The following is a 22,133-nucleotide window of genomic DNA, read 5'->3' as shown; positions in this document are numbered from 1 at the left end:
GCGGAGGAAACAACCCATGCAAATCTCTAACAGTTGTTACGGAGGATAGTTGCGAGTGTATTTTTGTTGAGGAACAAGAGGAAATGGCTTTCCTTACTCTGTATAAAGCATTTTTTTTAATTTGCTTCTTTTTTTTCCATGCTTTCTATAAAAAAAAAACAAAAAAAACAAAGACCAAAGGAGAGAGCGGCCATTGCTCTGGCTTGAATGGCGTTTAAAAGACCAGTAACATAAAAACATTTTGTTTCTACATAACGAAATTAAACTAAACAAAGTCTTTATTAAGAAAGAATTATCGATTCTCCGCTTGCGCTCCTCTTCAGAAACGGTGACGATCCATCGTGTGGTGCTCTATTTTTCCTCCCTGCCTTCTATAGGAGATAGCCAGGGAGGAATGGAGTGCTGCACAATGGATCGTCGCCCTGACGCCGTTTCTGAAGAGGAGCGCAAGCAGACAATCGGTAAGTTCTTTGTGAATTTAAAGTTGAGTGGCTTTGTGGGGGTTTTTTTCGTTCAGTACAAAAAATTTTGGGGAAAAAAATGTTACTGGTCCTTTAAGCAGATCCTTTTTATAGAGAGGTGTGTGAGGTGGATCTTGCTTTTGATAGGGGCACGAGTAAAGGCCTCACCGTGTAACAAAGGCAATATCTAGTGACTGATCTCCCTGCTTTAGATGCCTTCTCTTGTCACTAGTATTCTCTATGTCCAGACTGAGTTATATTCCAGATAATTTATTCCAAATATAAATTAAAAACATTTTAGAATTCTGCTGTGTCAATATTAAATGTCAATATTGGATGCCTGTGATAGTAGGGATGACCACACGTTACTGTGAAAACGTTTTTTTCTCCTGCGCATGTTCCAGTTCAGTCAATTAAAATAATTTCCCCCAATTTTTTTTATTTAATGATGCAAAAATTACTAAAAAGAAAAAGACTAGTGGACTTGCTAAGGCAATAGGTTGGCTTTTCTTTGTGGGGAAAAATGTCAGCTGTAAGCAGTACTTACAAGTCTTCCATGGATTTTCATAGGAATGCGTTCATATTCCTTTAATGCACCAACTCCCAAGACACCCAATGAAACCCATTGGAACATCCAGCACTATTTGGGTGTATATTTATAGCAATGACTGGTAAGTAGAGCTCCTTCAGTCGTCATGGACACATTTGAGTTGTGTGGGTCTCGGGGTGTTGCTGAACTATTAAAGGACCAGTAACATCAAAATGTTTTCAAAAAATTTGTTGGTATACATCGAAAAAAAAACAAAACACCAAGACAAATTAAACTTTAAAATCACAAAGTCTTTATTAAGAAATAACTTACTGAAACGCAGCTTGTGCTCCTCTTCAGAAAGCGATTGGGTGATCCATCGTGCGGCGCTTGATTTAGTCTCCCTGCCTTCCTTAGGAGATAGCTAGGGAGGAGAAACAGAGCGCCTTTTCTGAAGAGAAGCTGGAAGCAGAGTTTCGGTAAGTTATTTCTTCATAAAGGCTTTGCGATTTCAAAGTTTAATTTGTTTTGGTGTTTTTTATTTTTTTTTCTATGTATAATAAGAATTTTTTTTTTTTAATTTTTTTACTTTACTGGTCCTTTAAACACACTAGGAGCTGTATTAGTATGAGCCCCACACACACACTGCATAATGACTTCCTACTTAATATATTTGTTACGTAGAAAATATATATTTTTTTTTTCTGGCCGAAAAAGGTTGTGCAAGATGATATCTATACAGAGACAGATGAATGTTTTGCACATTAAAGGAATAGTAACACCAAAATATGAAAGTGCCTTATAGTAATTCATATATAATTTACTGTTGGCCTGCACTGGTTTAACTTCAGAAAGACTTCTACAGTTTATATGAACAAGCTGCTGTGCTGCAATGAAGGCAAGTGCAATAGGGCTAAATGGCACAGGTTAAATTCAGATAACAGATACGCTCTGTAGAATAGAATGGTGTTCTACAGACCTTATCTGCTATGTAACTTGAGCCCTTTCTCCTTTGAATGGTTGCCCATGTGGATAAGCAGCAGCTTATTTATATACTACAATATAACTATAGTTGTTTCTAGGGATGCACCAAATCCACTATTTGGGAATAAGCTGAATCCCCAAATCCTTGGTGAAAGATTCGTCCGAATACAGAACCAAAACTTAATTTGCATATGCAAATTAGGGGCAGGAAAGAAAAAAGTGGAAAAACGTCCTCTTTTGTGACAAAAAGCCACGTGATTTCCCTACCCACCCCTAATTTATATATTCAAATTAGGATTTGGTTCGGCCAGGCACAAGGATTCAGCTGAATCCCGAACTGAATCCTGGATTCGGTGCATCGCTAGTTTCTGAAGCAAACACACCAATTTTACCTGTGCAGGGCAGATTTATCAAAGGTCGAAGTTAAAAGAACTTCAAATTCAAAAAGACCAACCGAATGGTGGTCGAAGTACAACACAGGTGGAGGTATCATTTCCCAGGATTTGAATCAAGCTGGTGACCCTATGGCGTAACCAAATGCAACCATCTCATATTAACATACTAATTCTGGAACTGCAATCTCAAAAATTTCTCCAACACATGCTATTAAAGTAAAAATATAAATTTTATTCACATCAGTAGTTAAAAAACATGTATAGTATTCCCTCTAACGCCTAACGCATTTCATGCTTACCCAGCACTTAGTCATAGGCAGAATCCTGGGTAAGCATGAAACGCGTTAGGCGTTAGAGGGAATACTATACATGTTTTTTAACTACTGATGTGAATAAAATTTATATTTTTACTTTAATAGCATGTGTTGAAGAAATTTTTGAGATTGTGGTTTTACCTCTGTTTGGTCACTAGAGGTCTCCGACATGCTTACTAATAGTATTTATTGCTTCTGCTCCCAATTTGATTTAAATAATTCTGGAACTGCCACTAGTTTTATTGCTCTAAAAACTATAAAGGGTAAGTAATGTCCCATTTGGTGGTAAAGCATCCACATATGACTGTTTGTTTCTACTTGATACCAAAGACACCAGGAAACTGAAAGAACAATTTTAAGTACCCTGTACGTTAAAAGGGGGTGGGTTCCCCTTTATTTATTTATTTGTCTAACCTGCAGCTGGTGTTTATTAATGTATCTGTTTACAGTCCCTATGTCCCCCAAGATTGTTTATATTATCAAAAACTGGAGTTCCTCAACCTTTTTTTCTTTCCTAGATACCAATCAGTTCATGCTGTGAGTCACCTCCTGTTCTGACTGCTGCCTCCTGTTACTATTAGTCAATTTGCAATGCACTAGTGAGATTTCACGTCGAGGGGAAAAAATGGCAGAGAGGCAGTATAATAAGGCAACTACTGTAATTCAACTAGCACAATTTGGAGGAATTTGAATTTGGAGAATTTGGGGATTTTGGTTGACCAGCTGACACAGTAACCTTAAAGGGGAGCTCCACAAAAACATGACAAGTTTTTTGAAAAGAAAATATGTCAAGCAACTTTGCATATTTTTTAAATGATGCATATTGCTGACTTTTCATGATTTTTAATGGTTTCTGACAGTTCCCTAAGCCTAGCCCCCTGCTGATCTGTCTGACTATTTTGCTGAGGTGACTGACTACTGTTACTTTGTATCAACAGACCGCTGTCCTTAGCCTGCATCCTCCAAACCCCACAATTCCCTGCACATGTGATTTCAATAAGGAATGGAACATTACAGTGCGATGCATTGTGGGATATGTAGTTCCTGCATGCTGTCTGTAAACTGTGGAGAAGTTGTTACAATTTGTTACATTGGTATTTTAGTCCCTCCTTCCCTGGCAGGAGAGAAGAACTGTTAACCAGCTGGATTTCAGCATAGAAAATGGCATTTATTTATACCTTTTGAAGAAACAGGTAACTGTGACGGGTATAATAGGGGTTTCTGTGTTATGTGGGCTTTTTATCAAATTTTTGTTCCCCTTTAAGGATGATGGCACATGGAGCAATACCAGGTGTTTTTTTTTTTTAATCTTTAGGGCTTGTAGGGACCGTCTACTATTATTCATTAAACAGGTGACTGGAAGTGCTGATACCTTTTCTGCTGGGAATAGAAGTGTGCCAAGTCCGTTTCCAGTTAATAGAAGTGATGAGAGCAAAGTTCCGTTTCATTTGCCAATACCATTGCCTCTAAAAGGAAGAGTCCAATGATGGTGTGTGTAAGAGGAAGTAGGGGGCTGCACTGGAAAAACCTGGAGCAGGACAATGAGAGGATCCTACCATAAGTTGTACAGGGCATGGGAAGTGGCAAATGCTTTGTCTCACTACAAATAATCAGTTTTTATGTGGTCTTGGGTGCCACTTAATGGTAACATTCCAATAAATGCTCTTAGAGATACCGACATCAGAAATTAAACTTTTTTTTTTTACATCTATCATAATATTGGCTTTGAAAGCAACTTATAACTTTGCCATAAAGTATTTGCAGGATACATTTACATTACCTGTCTGATGCCCCATGTCCCTGTACGAGGGGGCTGCCATATTTGTACAGCAGGAGTCCGTTAGTATTAGACACTTTGTCAGGCTGAGATGGTTGATCAAAACAGTCAGGTTTAGAAACTACAGTTACTTACAAAAACAAACCTCTCAGCAAAAAATGATCAAGATGACCTACAGGTAACTTATATACATTCATATTTTAAAAATACCTATTCTACTACGGCCATTCAAACATTCCTCTTCACTCGTATGACTGGAAATAACCCCCCCCCCAAATTTAATCAGTGAACAGCCTCTTTGAAATCTTCAGATGGCTGCGGCATCCCCTTCCTTTAATCACTTAGAAATCCTTCCGTTCCTCTAACCCACTCTGCCCCCTCCCTCAGGAATTTACTTTGGCTGTTGGCTTATGAGCATGCTCAGTTCATCTCAGATTACTAAACACACCCTCCAGTCTAACAGCCAATGAAGAGACAACATTGCTGGTTCCCATAGAAACTGAGGCTGTCTGATCCTATTGTTTTCTCCTAACCACCTCTAATTGGCTCAGCTTAACCATTATAGTGTTCAACCCCAGCAGAACTTTTTATCAAAGTATGTTGTGTCTGTGTAAACCTGCATTCTGCATTGCATGCATTTTACAGCATACATGTCCTGTTTGCACATGTCAATGTTACTGATGATGTGTCAGAGGGAAAATGGCCGCTGGGTGAAAGCTGCTATTTGTTTTTGGAAAATGTAATAACGCTGGCAAATGGAGGAGGTATATGCAGTACAAAAGATGTGGCTTGGGAAGATATTCCCAACCCAATTTATATACATGGTAGGAAAATGTAGGCTTTACATGTCCTTTAAACGAGAACTAAACCCTATAAAACTAATATGGCTAAAAATGCCATATTTTATATAATGACCTTATTGCACCAGCCTAAAGTTTCAGCTTGTCAATAGCAACAATGATCCAGTATTTAAACTTGTCACGGGGTCACCATCCTGGAAAGTGTATGCGACACTCACATGCTCAGTGGGCTCTGAGCAGCTGTTGAGAAGCTAAGCTTAGGGGTCGTAGCAAATTATCAAGAAGAAATTACATTTGTCTGTAATATAAACTGATGCTACAGGGCAGATTATTCAATTCTGATGCTAGTGCCATGTAGTAATTATCTGTATTAATTACTAATAAGCCTTATATTGTGACATTTCTATTCTATGTGTACTGTATAATGTGAGTGGGTCCCTAAGCTCAGTAAGTGACCGCAGCACAGAGCATGTGCAGTGAATCAGCAGAAAACAAGATGGGGAGCTACTAGGGGCATCTTCAGAGAGACAGATCTTTAATGCTAAAGGGCTGTGGTTGCCTTTGGCAAAAGCTGAAAACATATTGTACAACATTTCTAGCTACTTCTTTAGTTAAGCTTTAGTTCTCATTTACGTGCCAAGCTGAATCATTTAGGAGGTAGGAGGTTCCTTATTCAAGCTTACCTGCTGCATTTCTAAAGGTTCACAGAAAAATGTATAATTATTTTCTTGCCTGTTACCGTCTATAAACCGTAAAAATGAAAAATGTTCAAGCTATGCAGAGACATATAAAACGATGCTGCTATAAGCATACCCATGGAGGTAGAGGAAACTGTGATACAAACTGCACTGGACAGCTAACAAAAATCCTGGCCTTGGTTGCAGCTTACAAAAAAAAGGCTGTTCATTAATTCACCAACAAACAGAAAACGTTGGATTTAGCCCAATCCCAGAATGGCCTGAATAAACAGCAGGTTATTCAGCAAGATAGAAGAGTATTCTAATAGGCGTGCAGGCATCTGTTTTACAATGGGCACCCCACAAACAAAAACGTTTTATGCAAGCTAATTGCATACAAAGTTTTTGTTTTTTGGGGTGCCTGTTTTTAAACAGATGCCTGCACGCCTATGAGAATACTCTTCTATCTTGCAACACAGAATGACTGCAACTTCAAGACACCCAGATGCCCAGTCCTTGTGAAAGAAAGCCAGGAGAGAAGCCTTGTTATTGTCCTTGTACATTTATTAGTGAAGAACCCTCTCAATTCAGCCACAACATTAAAAAAAATAAATGATTGCACTACCAGGTCAAGCAAAACTAGCAACTTTCATTTTAAAAAAAGTACAAATCTGTTAAAAATTTCAATCAGTATACACATATATATATAATACAATATTACTAGTTATGTTAAATGCTACAAACCAATATGATTCCAATGGAATGAAGGGGGGAGGGGGGAAAAACACACACTTTGATAGCTTCAAGAACCATTTTCTATATATTAGCATTTTTTTTTTTTCAAATACATACATGGGAAATGAGGTAACCAGTAAATGTGCAAGTACCAAAAGCCAAAAATAAAAAGTTTATATAGAGAGATATATCTATATATGTATACAGACACATATAGATATACAGTTCTAACACAGAAGACACCTCCGGGACCCTGAGTAAGGGAAGCCACAACTCTGGGGAGGAGCAGGAATATTAGTGGGAGGAGGGAGCAGTAACTGAGAGAAAACAGACCAGTGTGAGTAGGAGGTCCAGGAGGTTAGGATGATACAGTAAACAATCCACTATATCCCACCACAAGGGTAAAGGAAAACAAAAAAAAAATTGCTTTTAAAAAAGTGGCATCTATGCAGCAATCACAGACTTACTAAACCAAAGGCTTGGACTTGGATTGATAATGAGGTTAGACGCTCTTCTCTAAAGAGCAGCACTCGAGCTACGGTGTTGGGGTTCCCACAAATCAGAACCTCATGTTGACTTTATACAACGGAGCTGAGGGTGGAAGGAGGGGCAAATCCTTTTGAGCTGGAGACTTTCGTTTGTGAAACAGGGTGGCGGGTGCCTCCAGCAGTGCAGGAATTGCTAACGGATAGGCAGCAGATACTGCTCTTGTCTGACTTGTAACCTGTGATAGAATTCTGCAAGTGTTGAAATATATACAGTAAGACCTTTGGTAACTTGTGTGCTGTAAAACAAGTGCTTTATGCCGTTTCTCTGCTGCAGTCCGTCAGTCACCCCCTCCTCTGGATTGAGTTTAGACTGGGCGTGGAGTTTTAGGATGTGTGCTGTGGGGCTGAGGGAAAACTTCTCAGCACTTCACTCATGCCCCGGGAAATGGAGCGTGTATATTAATCACTGCAATTATATGGCTTCAAACACCAGGCCTGCAATTCTATGGAGAGGACATTGGCAGTCATGTTAAAACCCAGAGCGATATGGCAAGGAACCATAGAAATCGCAGTTCGTACATATGATCTTAAAGGAACAGTAACACCAATAAAATTAATGTTTTTTTTTTTTAAAGTAATTATCATGTAGTGGTGCCCTGCACTGGTAAAAACTGACGTGTTTGCTTCAGAAACACTTCTATAGTTCATATAAACAAGCTGCAATGTAGCTATGGTGGAAATTGAAAAAAGCTTTACGGCACAGGTTAAATATTGAATAACAGATAACACCATTATGTTCTACAGAGCTTATCTGCTATCTAACCTGAGCATTTTCACCTACACAGCAGCTTATTTATATAAACAATAGGAGTGTTGCTGAAGCAAAAACAGCAGGGCAACACTGCATTATATTTTTAATCTCATTTTTTGATGATACTGGTTCTTTAACAAGTGGCTCACTAAGGATAAGATGTGGAGGGGACTAGGGTTACCATGTTGTGTTACTATAGTTACAGTTAGGATTCCAGTGCATGACAATAAAGAAACATACTATGTTGCGATGATCTGCAATACATTTGCAGGGCTCTTTCACAGTGTGGGAGCAACAGAGATGCCAATGAAAAAGGAAGACACCTTAAAGCTGGTAAAGCCAATATAAAGCCAAGGGTTTGTGCGGCCACAGACCCTGAATATATCGGTTATATGGAGGGGTGTGCCTGATGGAACCTAAACAGCTGAACATCTACGTCCCTGTCCTGTTTCTGGTTGTTAAAGCAAAGAACTGAATATTAACCTGTTGCTGGTCAGCTAGAATGGTTAAAAGTGAGCCAGGGTTATTAGAATATCAAGTACCGGTACTTGCTCTTACTTCCATGGTTCCAGGTTTTGAGCATGGATAGCTGCATGAATGAGCCTTCCTGCCAAAGGGAATGACAAGAAAAGATATTTATGCCGCGGCGCTATCCACCAACACGCTCATCGTTATCTGGTCCAGCATTCATTTCTCTGCAATGTGCCTCTTTTTATCGTGAAAGTAGTAAACTTTTGGTCTAAAAACACCCCATCACACACAATCCCTGCCCAAGTGTGACCTTTACAGGCTTAAAAAACAAAAAAACATTCATATCCCTACAAACAGTTTGGGTGCCTTCTGCTTGTGGAACAAGTGCACAGCAAGAATGAGTGCAGCAAGATACATACCCCTATATAATGCTTATCCCAATCCCACCCACCCCCCTCACTTCACTCCACACACGGCCAAGGGTTAGCGGATACCATATTCCAAGCTGCTCACACATGCATATTGTGAAACATTAAGACAGACTTTCTGCCCGACCGTTAAACATGTACATAGATCGGAAATGCTTGGCTGGCTCTTGCTGTTTCTTGCTGTTCTATCATGCAAATTCAAACTAAAACAGATACAAATCGATAAATAAGGCAGCCGCTCGCCCAGATACCCCCGTGGTCCTGACTTACACAGAGGCTGTGGTGGGAAAATGCAGGTACATATAGTGCAACAAACCCATGAAAACACAGCTTGGCGTGCAACAGTGTGCCCTGTGGTGTCACACCCCTGCCGTTGTGTAACCTGCTGCCAAACAAAACATAGTAAAGAGGCATTACCAGGGCTCTTAATTGCAGAAAATGAGATTACAGTCTTATGTTCCCAGTCGCACTGATCTGATAGCAGAGTGTATTGTCAGGGAACAAACCTAACAAAGACACCACATTGGTCCTTTAACGGAAGCCTCATTCAGATATAAATGAGATTCCTGCAAATTAGGTGGTAGACCAAAACATTCAACTGTGACATTACTTAAGAACATTAACACTGAATGCAGATTTTTTCTTTTTGAACTGTCCCTGGCAATGTATCTGGACAGACTGGAAAGGATAGTGCTGGAGAAGAAATATCGGTATTGGTTAAGCATTGCATTCTTACCCAGAATGCCCCTATTCCAAATCTCATTTTCTTTGCAAATCATTTTCTTTTCACAAATAAGCCACCAAAGGGAACTAATCCATGGCAAGCAATCTTTAGCATCAAGATCAAAACAAAAAGAACCCCTACCTTTGCAGTAAATGGGTTAATGGAATGCTGCTATACAATAAGAATTAAAAGAGAATAAAAAGCCCAGCAAGGGCCCAGTGCAAACATATTCAAAGAAGCAGCGGTGACTAGCCTCTCACAAGGAGAGCTTGGCAGCAGAATGACTTAAAAACAGGGTTGTCCCTGGTAATGCCTCGAGATTCCCATAAGGAGCTAGCACAGGCCGTCACGAGCCAGTCTTTTTGCCGTTGGCCTCAGCTACCCTCACTGGGAGGCGGAGAAGGAAACTCTTGCCCTTTTAGGCCCAACACATCTCCAGCACACCTCTCAGATTCCTCCCCGTGCCCACAAATGAGACAAACAGGGGCGTTGCTGCTGGAAAGTATTGGGGTGTAGAGGTAATAGGGTGGAGACAGTGGAATGTGCGACTTGACACCACCTCCAGATCCAAAGCTGCTATATGTCCTGGCCAAACGACAGACACAGAAGAAAAGGGCAGCTGAAGCATCCGAGTCAGGCAAGGAGGCTGGTAGATTTTGTGTTCATCCCTCTGGGTTTGTGCACCAGCTGGAGGAAAGAGGGCAAATTCCTTTCCTCACTCCCCATCTCTGTGAGCCTCAGAGGCATCAGCCCGACAGATGGGACATGTGCGATTGGACTAGAGGAAAACAGAGTAAGGTGTTTGTTACAACCATTCAGTTGTGTATGGTTTCACAACAAGATTATACCCATTCAACACTCCAGATCATTACTAATTTCCCCTTAAAATGAAGCCAAAGCATCTAAATCTATAGCTTTATACCTGAAAGAATGGGAGCCCTTTATATATTATTTTTTTTGATGTCAGCACTGACAAATACCACAGTATATTGCAATTTATTTTCATGTCTTTGAAGTTACAAATGTGTACACCATTTTTATATCATATATAGATATGGTTCAGCTAAGCCTTTGGGGAAAGGTAGTATAGTCAAACTGAGTATCAAACAGGATTTGAAACCAGTTATACTCTGGTAAGTAGGGCATCTTATTATAACGGTGTGCAGTCTAGACGAGATTGGGTGCCTTATACATTTTACCTTTAAACTTCCGGTGGGTGAATGGTGCAGGGATTTATTATTTTAGACATCTTTGGTCATAGATTTGGGTCCAGTTGTAGTTTTCACTGAGTGGATGGTGTATAGCCCTCAGTGCTGCTTTTTTGTATTGTATTTCAGTTTCTATTTTTTGTGGTTTGTGAGATATTACCAATTTTGGACTGCCTACACCAACCAGACTTTTGGCTCAATAACTCTCTCTGAAAGTCAGAGAGTCAACAAGTACACAGACAGTTAGGGTCGCTGACACTATAACCTGTAATGAGAACGGTTGAGCCAAAAGCTTGGTATCAGTCCAATACTGCCTATGTATAAGACACCACTTAGAATTGAATACTGTACACTGAAACCTACTACATCAGGTCATGAAGTATGAGCAGAAACTTTACTATGAATGTCTCCTGCTGCCTGAATTATTATATCTCTGCAGCCCCGAACTATGGTGGAAAACTAAGTGTTCCTGAACTAAAGTTTCCTACACACAGGACTCAAACACCACCGCGCTTATCGGCAAAGAGGAGTGTGGTGTTCTTTTATTCCAAATGCAAGTAGATTTGCTTGTTTCTACAATCTTTGTAGAGCATTCAGTAGCATATAGTAGCAAGGTGTGTTTCAACGTTAGTAGCTTTGTATTCCTGTACATACTCATTGGCGTTGAAAGGATTTAAGAAAATCCACCGCTTTTATTCTGTTTACATTAAGGTAGAAGATCTCTGCACAGCCAGACACCTGAATTTCCCCAAAAGATATCGATGCTATTTGTTCAAGCTTTCTAAAACAGATTATATATGAATATTTTATTAATAAAAGTCAACAGGGATGAAGAGAGCAGAAGCATTTATTTTGCTTAATTACCCATATATCCGACTCTGTGTCTACTGAGCTACAGTTCTAGCATCCCATGACAGGTGTTTGTAGTTTGGGTTTATAAGTCAGAAGCATCAAAGATTAAAGCATATACTGAACCAGACAATCATTTTTTGATTGTACAATAAATATATATTCAAGAAACCTACCTTGAGCCACTTGTCAACACACTTTGCATGAAACTCGTGGTTGCAAGGTAACACTCGGAGAAGCTGCCGGCTTTCGAAGTCACTAAAGCAAATCACACACCTAACAGGAAAGATCAGAAGTGGTTGAAAATTAAGAACGACCATGTGCAAGTGTAATAATTGGGGAAAATATTTCAAATGATTCACGCTCATGGGTATTTATTCTCTTCCTTCTTTTTTAAAGATAACGCAAAATAAAAATCACCAGGAGTTGCTAATTTGCTACGCACTCCCATATAATTCTAATTGCTAGCAAGAGTTCCCTGACTAATGTTCCTCTTCTTTAAAGGAAAAGGAAAGCTACCAAAGCAGTTTAATGCCAATAGATTAGTCACAATAATGCAAGCTAGAATGCTGTATTTAATCTGTAGAATGCTTTGCAAGTATACAGCTCTAGATGCGCTCTCTGTTTAGGCTAGTAGCTGCCATATTAGCTTGGCGTGACATCACTTCCTGCCTGAGTCTCTCCTGGCTCACTCATAGCTCTGGGTTCAGATTACAGCAGGGAGAGGAGGAGGGAGGGGGAAAGGCTCAAACTGAGCATGCTCATGCCGTGCCCTGGAGGTTTAAGCTGAAAACAGGAAGTCTGATACAGAAGCCCATGTGTACACAATAGAAGTGAAGAAATTTTGTGTTTCTTTTGACAGAGGACTCAGAGCAGCATTATTTTGAGGGTTTACTGGTGTATTTAGAGAGACCTTTCTAATTTTAGCCTTTCATTCTCCTTTAAGGCAACATCCAATCCCCTTTCAAATGCATTATTGGAATCTACCACCACAACATCATCAGACAGAGCATTAGAAAGCTTCATCTCCCTTACAGATTTGAACTGCCTCAGAATCTTTTTATAAATGTCTCTCACATCTGCGTATAATTCCCTCTGGCATATCTGTACATTATGTCCCTTTGAAAGTGATCTTACCCAGAGAAAACAAATCTTGATAGTCATTTTTCAATTCCTTTAAGGTTTAGGCAACACAACCCAAATACCAAGCCCATTACTCACAGCGTCTGCTCAGACTGGTGGCTTTCAGCATTGAAGCGGTAAGAGGGAAGCTGCTCAATATTGGCTTTGGTGAGGCCCCGCGGCTTTGCCTCCCCTAAACGTTCAGCCAAGTTCAGCAATGCCTGGAAGAAAAGACACAAAAATATAAATTCACAGGGCTTAAAGGGGTTGTTTACCTCCCAAACACTTTTTTTCCAAGTTTATTTTTCTTCACCGGAAATAAAAACTTTATTCAGTTGTTTCCATGTTTTATTTTTTACCGTTTTTTACAAAATTAAAAAGTTACGTTCCCATCTCTGGTGTTTAAGTCTGGCAGCTCCGTAATCCAGGTGCAGATTCTGAATGGTTACAATTTGTTTCGTTAGTTGATATATTATTTCTCAGCAACTATTGTACCAATTCTAAAAGCTGCTTTTAATGAAACTTGGTAAGAAATGTATCAATTAAGGAGCAGATTTATTAAAGGGCACCTGTTAGGTAAAAAAGTTATCGCCAACCAAAGGTGCGGGCGAATAAAAAAATGCCCACTTCCAGTTTCAATTTTTTTGAACTCTCAAATTCGAATTGTGAATTATCCAAATTAGATTCGAGTTTTAATTTGAATTTTGAGATTTATCATACTCTGTTTGTCGAATTTGACTATTCACCAGCTAAAACCTGCCAAATTACTGTATAAGTCAATGGGAGAGGTCCAGGGATCAATTTGGTGATGTTTGCAGCCTTCCTGACATTTGAGTTTTTTTCGAACATTCCAGTTTATAAAATTCGAATCAAGTTTTTATAATTGGAATTCGATTTGAGTTTACGGGTCGTTAACATTCGTTCCAGTTTAACAAATTTGATTTTATTAAAATAAAGGTCTTTATTTTTGGTGACTACCTGAAAACCCCACGGAACGGAAAGAAGTGTTGGCAGGTAAACAATCCCTTTAAGATAATGTTCTGTCTGAACTAAGAACAAATCTACCTCATAATTCTCCATTTCCACATCATCCACATCCAGATCAAGACTGATGGCTGGGCCAACTGAGGCAGGAGAGACAGGAAGCATGGATCTGCAAAAACATTATCATTTTAGAAAATTTTATAGCACTAAAAAGTCTCTGGATAAATATTCTAGAATAGATAAAAGTAACTGCAATATTGTAGAACTAATGAACAGTAGAATAAGTAAATGGTTACAGTGATACTTACAGGAAGTAGGGTAGGAAACTTGGGTAATATGATGGGGGCAGTGGAGGTGGTGGCAGTGGTTGCTGTAGGCGATAACGCTGGGCATTTAGTCGCCGTGGCATCAGATGAGCATATGGCTGCAAGTAAGTTAAAAAACACAATTTATATACCAGTATATGAACAAGATCTTTCAGTCATTAAACTGAAGGTAATAATCTGGCCTAGTATGGAAAGATAAGGTTAAACAATTTCCCATTCCTCAACAGAAATACCTGACACAGGTGCCTTCAAACAGGAAGATTCAATGGGCTGTCATGAAACATGACAATGTGGAGGATTTTTAGTCATCGATTACATCAGGATTCCAACACAATAACAAAAGATCACTGAATGCAGAAAATATAGTACAACAAGTAACTATCGCTGCAAAAGAATCTGACTCACCACTGGAAAGGATAGCTCCGGGTGCAGTGCATCATGGGAGAGGTAATGCATGGGCATTGAAGGAGGCAGTGTGGGCATAGGGTGGGAGTGGTGGAATGGGAAGTTGCCCATATGATGTTGGTCCCCCCGAACATCCAGCTCATTGTCTATTCTCTGTAGAGGCTTCATAGTGAAAAAAAGGATGGGGGAAATTGTTATCACTGAAACATGGGAGAATGTAATAAGTTTGTCCAAGCTTAGTAACCTACTGCAAGTGAAAAGATGACCAGTAAATGCTAGCTGCTGATTGGTTGCTGAGGGTAACTACATCTGTAACAAATTCTGAACCTTTAATAACATTACTCTCTTAGAATCTACCAATCTACCTGTTTATGAACTTCCACTCCCAGAGTCTCTGAGCCACAGAGAGAGAGAGCGGTTCTAGGAGCACTAGTTAAAAACAGGGTCACCAGTTGGAAACCACTATGGTACATGTTCAACATGTCATTTACTTGAAAGGATTCTGCTGGTCACTAGCTGTTTTCAGCATGGAAACTCCCAAATATGGTGGCAGACAATATATCCTGTGTGCCAAAGGCATTTTAATAAGATGTTGGAAGCTGTAGCTCAGAGATATGCAGCAAATCTTAGCTGTATTCTCCACCACATAGCTCTTTACAAAAGTTATTTGTATTTTATATTCTTTTAAAATGTACACAATTAGGATGATTTATTCTGTAGGCTATGGAATGTGGGGTATATAATATAATAAAATACAAGCTTTGTGACGATTTCCCAAAATGTCAAAAACGGTTACGTTTATCATAGCTTTGCAGTAGAAAGACATATTTCCTGTTTTTGATTTGTCAGAATGTGTTCTTTTGGAAAATATATGATTTTCTAGGGTCTCCATACTGTTAGGGGGTCTCATGGCACATAATACACATACTGGGTGCTTAAACTGTAGTAGCCAGAGTGTCATACGTGAGAATTCATATGTACTTTTTGGATTTGGGGGTCTCTGTATGCCTCATAGTTTGGTAAATCTATGCCTATTGGGCATCAAACGGTTTAGTAGACCCAAGGCATTCTTTATTAGTAGACCCAAGGATGCTTTATGCTAGTAATGATGCATGGACAATACAATGCTGGAAAGTTGACGTTTTGAGGCAATTTTCAGGTATTTCACCAAAACCGCCTATTTTGGGAAAGCCTTGCCACTCAGCAGTTTGGAGCAGAAAGGCATGGGTACCCATTTTAGTTTCGGTAGAATGTGTACTTTCCAAAAATATATGGTATTGGGGGTAAATATATATTTGTGTTTATACCCCACAAAAAATGCAGTCAATGTGTTGATTTTTCATTATCTGAAGTTACCCACAGGACTATTTGTATGCGCTAACTTCATTTTGGGGCCTCTAAATGCCAGATACTTTGGTAAACCTATGCACAATGGGCATCAAACTATTTGGAGGACGTCTGGCAATCATATTTAGGGTGCTTTTTCTTGGTATGTAATGATACATGGGCAATACGATGCTGGAAAGTTGAAGCTTTAAGGCAATTTTCTGGTATTTCACCAAAACCGGCAAATTTGGGTAATGCTTGTGACTCTGTAGTTTGGAGCAGAAAGGCATGGATACCCATTTTAGATTCGGTAGAACGAGTACTTTGCAAAAATATATGGTTTTGGGGGGCTAAAACTATTTTTCTGTGTTTTTACCCCACAAAAAATGCAGTAAATGTGTTGATTTTTCAGTTGCTGAAGTAAAGTCCTGGACAATTTGGATGTGCTAACTTTACATTCGGGTCTCTAAATGCCAGATACTTTGGTAAATCTATGCACAATGGGCATCAAACTGTTTGGGGGACCCCTGGCAATCATATTCAGGGTGCTTTTTCTTGGTACTTAATACAGTTTGGGATATGCGGAGCAGCAAAATTAAACCCTCAAATTGATTTTTCAGAATTTATTGGAATCAAAAGTATGCCATTTTCTGCCTTAGTGCTTTCAAATTTTGGTAAAATACTGCCGGGAGTTTTTGCTGTACAGATGTACAGATGTCCTAAATCTCCCTAAAACTATACACATCTGGTATAGGTACATTCAAGAGGCATTTTCATGGTATTTAGCTCTGTAAATCTTTTTGTAGAGGTGGAAAAACATGAAAACTTAGGCAGATTTAGAAAGCTCAATTTCTCCCGAAAAAAAAAAAACAATGTATAGTTTTCCGAGGTAAACTATAGGTTCCCCCTCAGAAAATGCCACTAAAGCAAGAGAGCACGAAATGTTTCAAAAACGGCTGGCATTTCGAGTAACCAAATGTAAAATTCACTGGCACTTAAAGGGTTAAAGTGGTTGTTCACCTTCCAAACACTTTTTTTTCAGTTCAGGTGTTTTCAGATTGTTCTCCATAAACAAAGACTTTTTTTCAATTACTTTCCATCTTTTATTTTTTACCTGTTTCCCAAAATGTAAGTTCAAAGTGCAGGAGTGCCCATACTTTGTTAATGCAGGGTCTACTTATAGTGATGTTGTCCCATTGTGGTCTACATCCATAATATCACTGTTAGCATTCTGTTACATAAGAAATAGTGGTTTCTTAAATATAGTAATATACATTTTCTCATATTAGATTATAATATAATATTTAACAGAATAAATATCTGAATGAAAAGCATGAAATAGGAGGGTGAGTTAAAGCTGTTTGTTGACAATGTTTTGAGATCTACAGATCAACAACTACCTTTTGGGCACCCCCTGCTCTAGTGTCTCAGATCAGTGATCCAGGAGCATCTGAACGGTTACAATTTGCTTCATTTATTTGATACAATTAGCCGATACATTTCTCAGCAGCATCTCTACAACTATTGTATCAATTCGTACAGCTGCCTTTAAAGGGGTGGTTCACCTTCAAACAACTGGATGTTTTCCGATAGATCACCAGAAATAATTACTTTTTATTTTCTACGTGTCACCGTTTTTCTAATATTGATGTGTAAAGTGTCTTTTTTCACCTTCTAAAGAAGCCCTGGGAGGGGGTCGCCGACCCTGTAAACTGTCCCAAATTGATACATTTAGTTGATACATTTCTTATCTTTGCCCCTGCTGAGCAGAATCCCTGGGTTTCATTACAGGCAGCGGTTAGAATTGATACAATAGTTGCTAATACTCCAGAGATGCTGCTGAGAAATGTATCAACTAAATGTTGCAAAATTGTAACCGTTTAGAGTCTGCCCCTGAATTACTGAGCTGCCAGACTCAAACACCACAGAACTTTAAACTTAGATTTTGAAAAAACAGTAAAAAATAAATAATGGAAAGTAATTGAAAAAAAATCTTTCTTTCTGGGGAACTATATGAAATCACAAATAGAAAGTAGAAAGTAATTGGGAAAAGTCTGTTTATGGAGAACAGTCTAAAACCAACTGAACGGAAAAAAAAGCATTTGAAGGTGTACAGGCCCTTTAAGAAGCAAAACAAAGTTACTATCATATTGATTAATCTACTAACCAGGAAATTGTAAAGTTAAATTATCTATGCGTCACTTCAAGAGTTTATTAGGAAGAAATAAGTGTCATATTGGCCCTGGAACACATAGTATATACTACTGAATGACAAGCATGCAACCAATCAGTTGCACACGTTTCATCCATTAGAATAATAAACAGTATGAAGCAGCGACATGTTTTGTTCACCACTGTTCTCCGCCTGAAGTGTGTGCTTACCATTCTCTGCGGCTGCACTGTAACAAATGGAGCAAGAGAAGTCAGGTGAGGTGGCTGGTGTGGGGGCAGTGGAGGCTGAGGATGTAAAATATAATGTTCGCTGGAGAGCAGAGGAGGAAACGGCTGGTACGAAACAGGAAGCTGCTGCATGGTGCATCCTGGGATCAACTGCAATGGAAGTAAATAGAAAAAAAAAACCAACTACTAAAACCTTTAACTTTCTTTCAGTTCAGCTCAAACAGTCATTATGACCATAAAGCTTCTGCTTATTTTCATGTAATTGACAGCTTTTATATACACTACATTTATACTCTTAAGTTCCTTTAAGTTAAAGGAGAAGGAAAGGCTAAAATTAAGTAACCTTTATCAGAAAGGTCTTTGTAAATACACCAGTAATCCCTCAAAGTAATGCTGCTCTGAGTCTTCTGTCAAAAGAGACAGAATTCCTTTCCTGCTATTGTGTACACATGGGCTTCTGTATTGGACTTCCTGTTTTCAGCTTAAACCTCCAGGGCTAGGGCTTGAGCATGCTCCGCTTGCTCTTTTCTCCCTCTGCCCCTCCACTCCCAGCTGTATTCTGAGTCCATAGCTATGCTATGCATGGAGACACTCAGGCAGAAGTGATGCCACAGCAAGCTAACATAGCAGCTGCTATCCTAAACAAACAGAGAAGAGTTTCTAGAGCTGTTTACTCAGGTATGGTAAAGCATTCTGCAGAATAAATAGTGTTATAGCTTGTTATAGCCAGTGTGCACGGGACCTGGGGTTTTCCAGATAACAGATATTTCTGTAATTTGGATCTTCATTCCTTAAGTCTACTAGAAAATTATTTAAACAGTATTATAAAACCAATAGGCTGGTTCTGTTTCCTATGAGTATTCATTATATCTTAGTTTGGATCAAGTTCAAGGTACGGTTTTATTACTACAGAGAAAAAGGAAATCATTTTTAAAAATTTGGACAAAAGAGTCTATGGAGACGGCATTTCCGTAACTCAAAGCTTTCTGAATAATGGGCTTCCGGATAATGGATCCCATATCTGTACTTCATATATATGAGAGCCTAAAAACCTCTTCTTCACATGGTTGCCATGATATGCATTATTCCTGTGCCATAATCAAGTCAAGTTAGATCCCACTCACCGGAGGTGGCAGGCAGCAGAGCGGGTAATGCTGCCCACTGATCATGACAGAGCATGTTGGCAGCTGCTGGGCGTTGCACCCAGGAATGTGCTGGCCAGTGTGCAGGGGAAAGCCTTGGGTGGTTACTGTGGTAACTGTGTATGATAAAGGGACAGGTCCCTGATGCACCTGAAAAGAGAAAAAAAGTATATCAAACTTCTTATTAATATATTTATTTTTTGGATATATATGCTACAATTAAATACATCGAGCAAGGATACACCGTTTAAAGTACAAGTGTACAGCTTAGAAGGAAGACTGGTTCTAAATGCTGCAGAGTTGTAAATAATAATCCATGATGCCAATGGATTTTCATGTCAGCTGAACCAAATCCAAGCAAATCACATGACTATAAAGGGCTGGACAAGTGAAGGTGACAAATTATTGTTCAGAGATGGTTTTGTTGATCATCATCAGATTTGAGTATGCACATTTGGCCAACTATTTCTGGAAGAAATGCAAATTTATGAATTCATCACATCCCCAATTATGAGATCTGCATGTGCAACCCAAGGGCCAAATTAATCAAATTGCCAATATTTTGATTATGTGTTGAAAAATCACAACATTCTTTAATGTTGCCCTGTTGCCCGCACTGCAGGGAAGTCTAGCCTTAAAATACAGCAAAGTGCACTGAAAACGGCAAGTACACAAAAACTAAGGGTTCTCTGTTTGCTTACTCAATGCCCTGAAAATAAGGGCAAGTAACCCTGCAGACCTTCCTTAGATTTAAAAAAAAAAAAAAGAAAAGTCATCCTAAGAATACTCTTCTTCAAGTGTCAACTTCTGCTTTATTAACAATTTCCCTCTAAATATATGTGTTTCCTTACAGCCTTGGCATCACAGAATTAGCAATTACGCAGCAAGGCTTTTCACAACTGTTTCTATTTTAATCAACTGTGACATATAATTATCTCTGTGTGATGCAGGTGACTGGCACTACACAATTCTTGACAACTGAAAAGGTAATGGCATGATGAACACCACAAAATATGCATGTGTCACCCTTATTATTCAACACCTCCAAGATGTTTGGTGTTCAGACAATTCAAGGTTAGTGCTAATAGCAGCATGTCAACAGGTACATCTGACACTGCACATTTCTCTGAAAGCCAGCCTTAAAAGTACGACTTTGCTTTCATTACACCCAATTTGTCTTCCTTTAAAGGAGTAGTTCACCTTTAAGTTAACTGTTATAGAGCTGCCAATTCTTAGCAACATTTCAATTGGTCTTTATTATTAATTTTGTATAGTTTTTTTAATTATTTGCCACTTTCTTCCAAAAAAAAAAAACACTCTGTAAGGCAACATATTTATTGTTATTGATACTTTTTATTACACATCTTTCTATTCAGACCTCTCCTATTCATATTCCAGTCTGATATTCAAATCAGTGCATGGTTGCTAGGGTAATTTGGACACTAGCAACTATCACTCTCTACATCAGTGATCACCAACCAGTAGCTCACAAGCAACATGTTGCTCACCAAGCCCTTGGATGTTGCTTCCAGTGGTATTTTTGAATTCCTGGCTTGGATGCAAGTTTTGGTTGCATACAAACCAGGTGTACTGCCAAACAGAACCTCCTGTAGGCTACCAGTCCATATAGGGTCTACCAAACAGCCAATCAAAGCTCTTATTTGACATCCCCATGGACTTTTTCATGCTTGTGTTGCTCTCCAACTCTTTTTTACATTTAAATGTGGCTCACAAGTAAAAGAGGTTGGGGCTCCCTGCTCTCCATAATACTAAAAGCTCATTTAAAGGTGAACAACCCATATAACAACTTGAACTGCAGTCTGCAAAAATGCTTATAGAAACTCTGTAGTATTTTCAAATGTTAGAATTACCTGTTCATGGAGGTCGACCATGAATGGTGTCTGCTGGGTGGAGTGTGAGGCAGGGTGAAGCATTCGTGGTGGAGCACTGGTAAGGGCCAAGACTCTATGCTCATCTACAGGAAAGAAGGCTGGTCGCAAATTATCATCCTGACCAAGGACACTCTGCTGAGGTCTATCCCTCCGTCCCCACTGACGCCTCACTGGAGGACTGCGAAAAGGGGGAAGAGAGAAAAGAAGAATGCAAGAATGAGTTGGGAAGATGTTTTGAGAATATGGCAAAAAAAAAAAAAAAAATTGGGCAGAGAAGAAGAACAGAGAGAAAGAGGGTGGTAGAAGATACAGTTTTATCATTCATTGTATAGAGCAGTGCTTAATATTACAATATCTTAAGAACAAAACAATATGAGTTTTATAAGGAGTAGGGAGCTGGCTTCTGATGACCACTAGGTTAGAAGGCGGTACCTTTTCTAGAGCCCCGCAGCTCCTACCTTCGTCTGAGGTGTGCAGGGGCGCTGCAGGGCCCCAAGAACCTCCGCTGGTTAATGGGGGCTGAGGGAGGCCACCTATTCACTGCCAGCTCCCATGGTCGCATTTGTGACGTCGGGAAGGCGGAGTGGCGAGTGGGGCTTCCACAACACGCCGTATCTTCTCGGCTGCTGTCTGCACTCTGCCAAAAAGCAGATAACCATGAGACCATATATGTAGGTTTGCCTCATGCCTCAGTGGTGGCTCGCTTCCATACGAACAGGGGCTAATATGTAATAAACAGGCACAAATATATAAGCAAAGAAATGATATGTCTGGACAACACAAATATACAAAGATAAGATAAATTGTTCCTATAGCATAAATTTTACTGTATCCGAACAGTTTTAAAATAAACCCGTTTGCGTAATGGACTCCACATTTTCACCT

The 22,133-nt window shown here is 39.3% G+C and overlaps 1 protein-coding gene across 10 annotated transcripts in view; it reads right to left on the bottom strand.

The window, feature by feature from the left end:
* Positions 1–6,483: 6,483 nt before the first annotated feature.
* Positions 6,484–22,133, bottom strand: part of rnf44.L (ring finger protein 44 L homeolog) — a 39,792-nt gene continuing 24,142 nt past the window's right edge. For 3 of the 10 annotated variants that reach the window (XM_018252253.2, XM_018252254.2, XM_041586236.1), the window contains exons 2-11: positions 21,707–21,885; positions 21,228–21,426; positions 19,339–19,506; positions 18,197–18,364; positions 14,489–14,650; positions 14,066–14,181; positions 13,839–13,926; positions 12,873–12,994; positions 11,828–11,927; positions 6,484–10,372 (exon numbers count right to left, since the gene is read on the bottom strand). In XM_018252253.2, coding sequence (XP_018107742.1) covers positions 10,310–10,372; positions 11,828–11,927; positions 12,873–12,994; positions 13,839–13,926; positions 14,066–14,181; positions 14,489–14,650; positions 18,197–18,364; positions 19,339–19,506; positions 21,228–21,426; positions 21,707–21,810 — 1,290 coding nt within the window. In that variant the 5' untranslated portion in view covers positions 21,811–21,885 and the 3' untranslated portion in view covers positions 6,484–10,309. Of the gene's footprint in view, positions 10,373–11,827; positions 11,928–12,872; positions 12,995–13,838; positions 13,927–14,065; positions 14,182–14,488; positions 14,651–18,196; positions 18,365–19,338; positions 19,507–21,227; positions 21,427–21,680; positions 21,970–22,133 lie in introns of those variants that run through there. The other 7 variants (XM_018252251.2, XM_018252252.2, XM_018252255.2 and 4 more) reach the window with 4 other exon arrangements.

This window comes from Xenopus laevis, chromosome 3L (assembly GCF_017654675.1).
Source record: "Xenopus laevis strain J_2021 chromosome 3L, Xenopus_laevis_v10.1, whole genome shotgun sequence".
NCBI lineage: Eukaryota > Metazoa > Chordata > Amphibia > Anura > Pipidae > Xenopus > Xenopus laevis.
The sequence above is the reverse complement of the archived record's forward strand: the minus strand, read 5'-3'. Positions and strand labels throughout refer to the sequence as shown.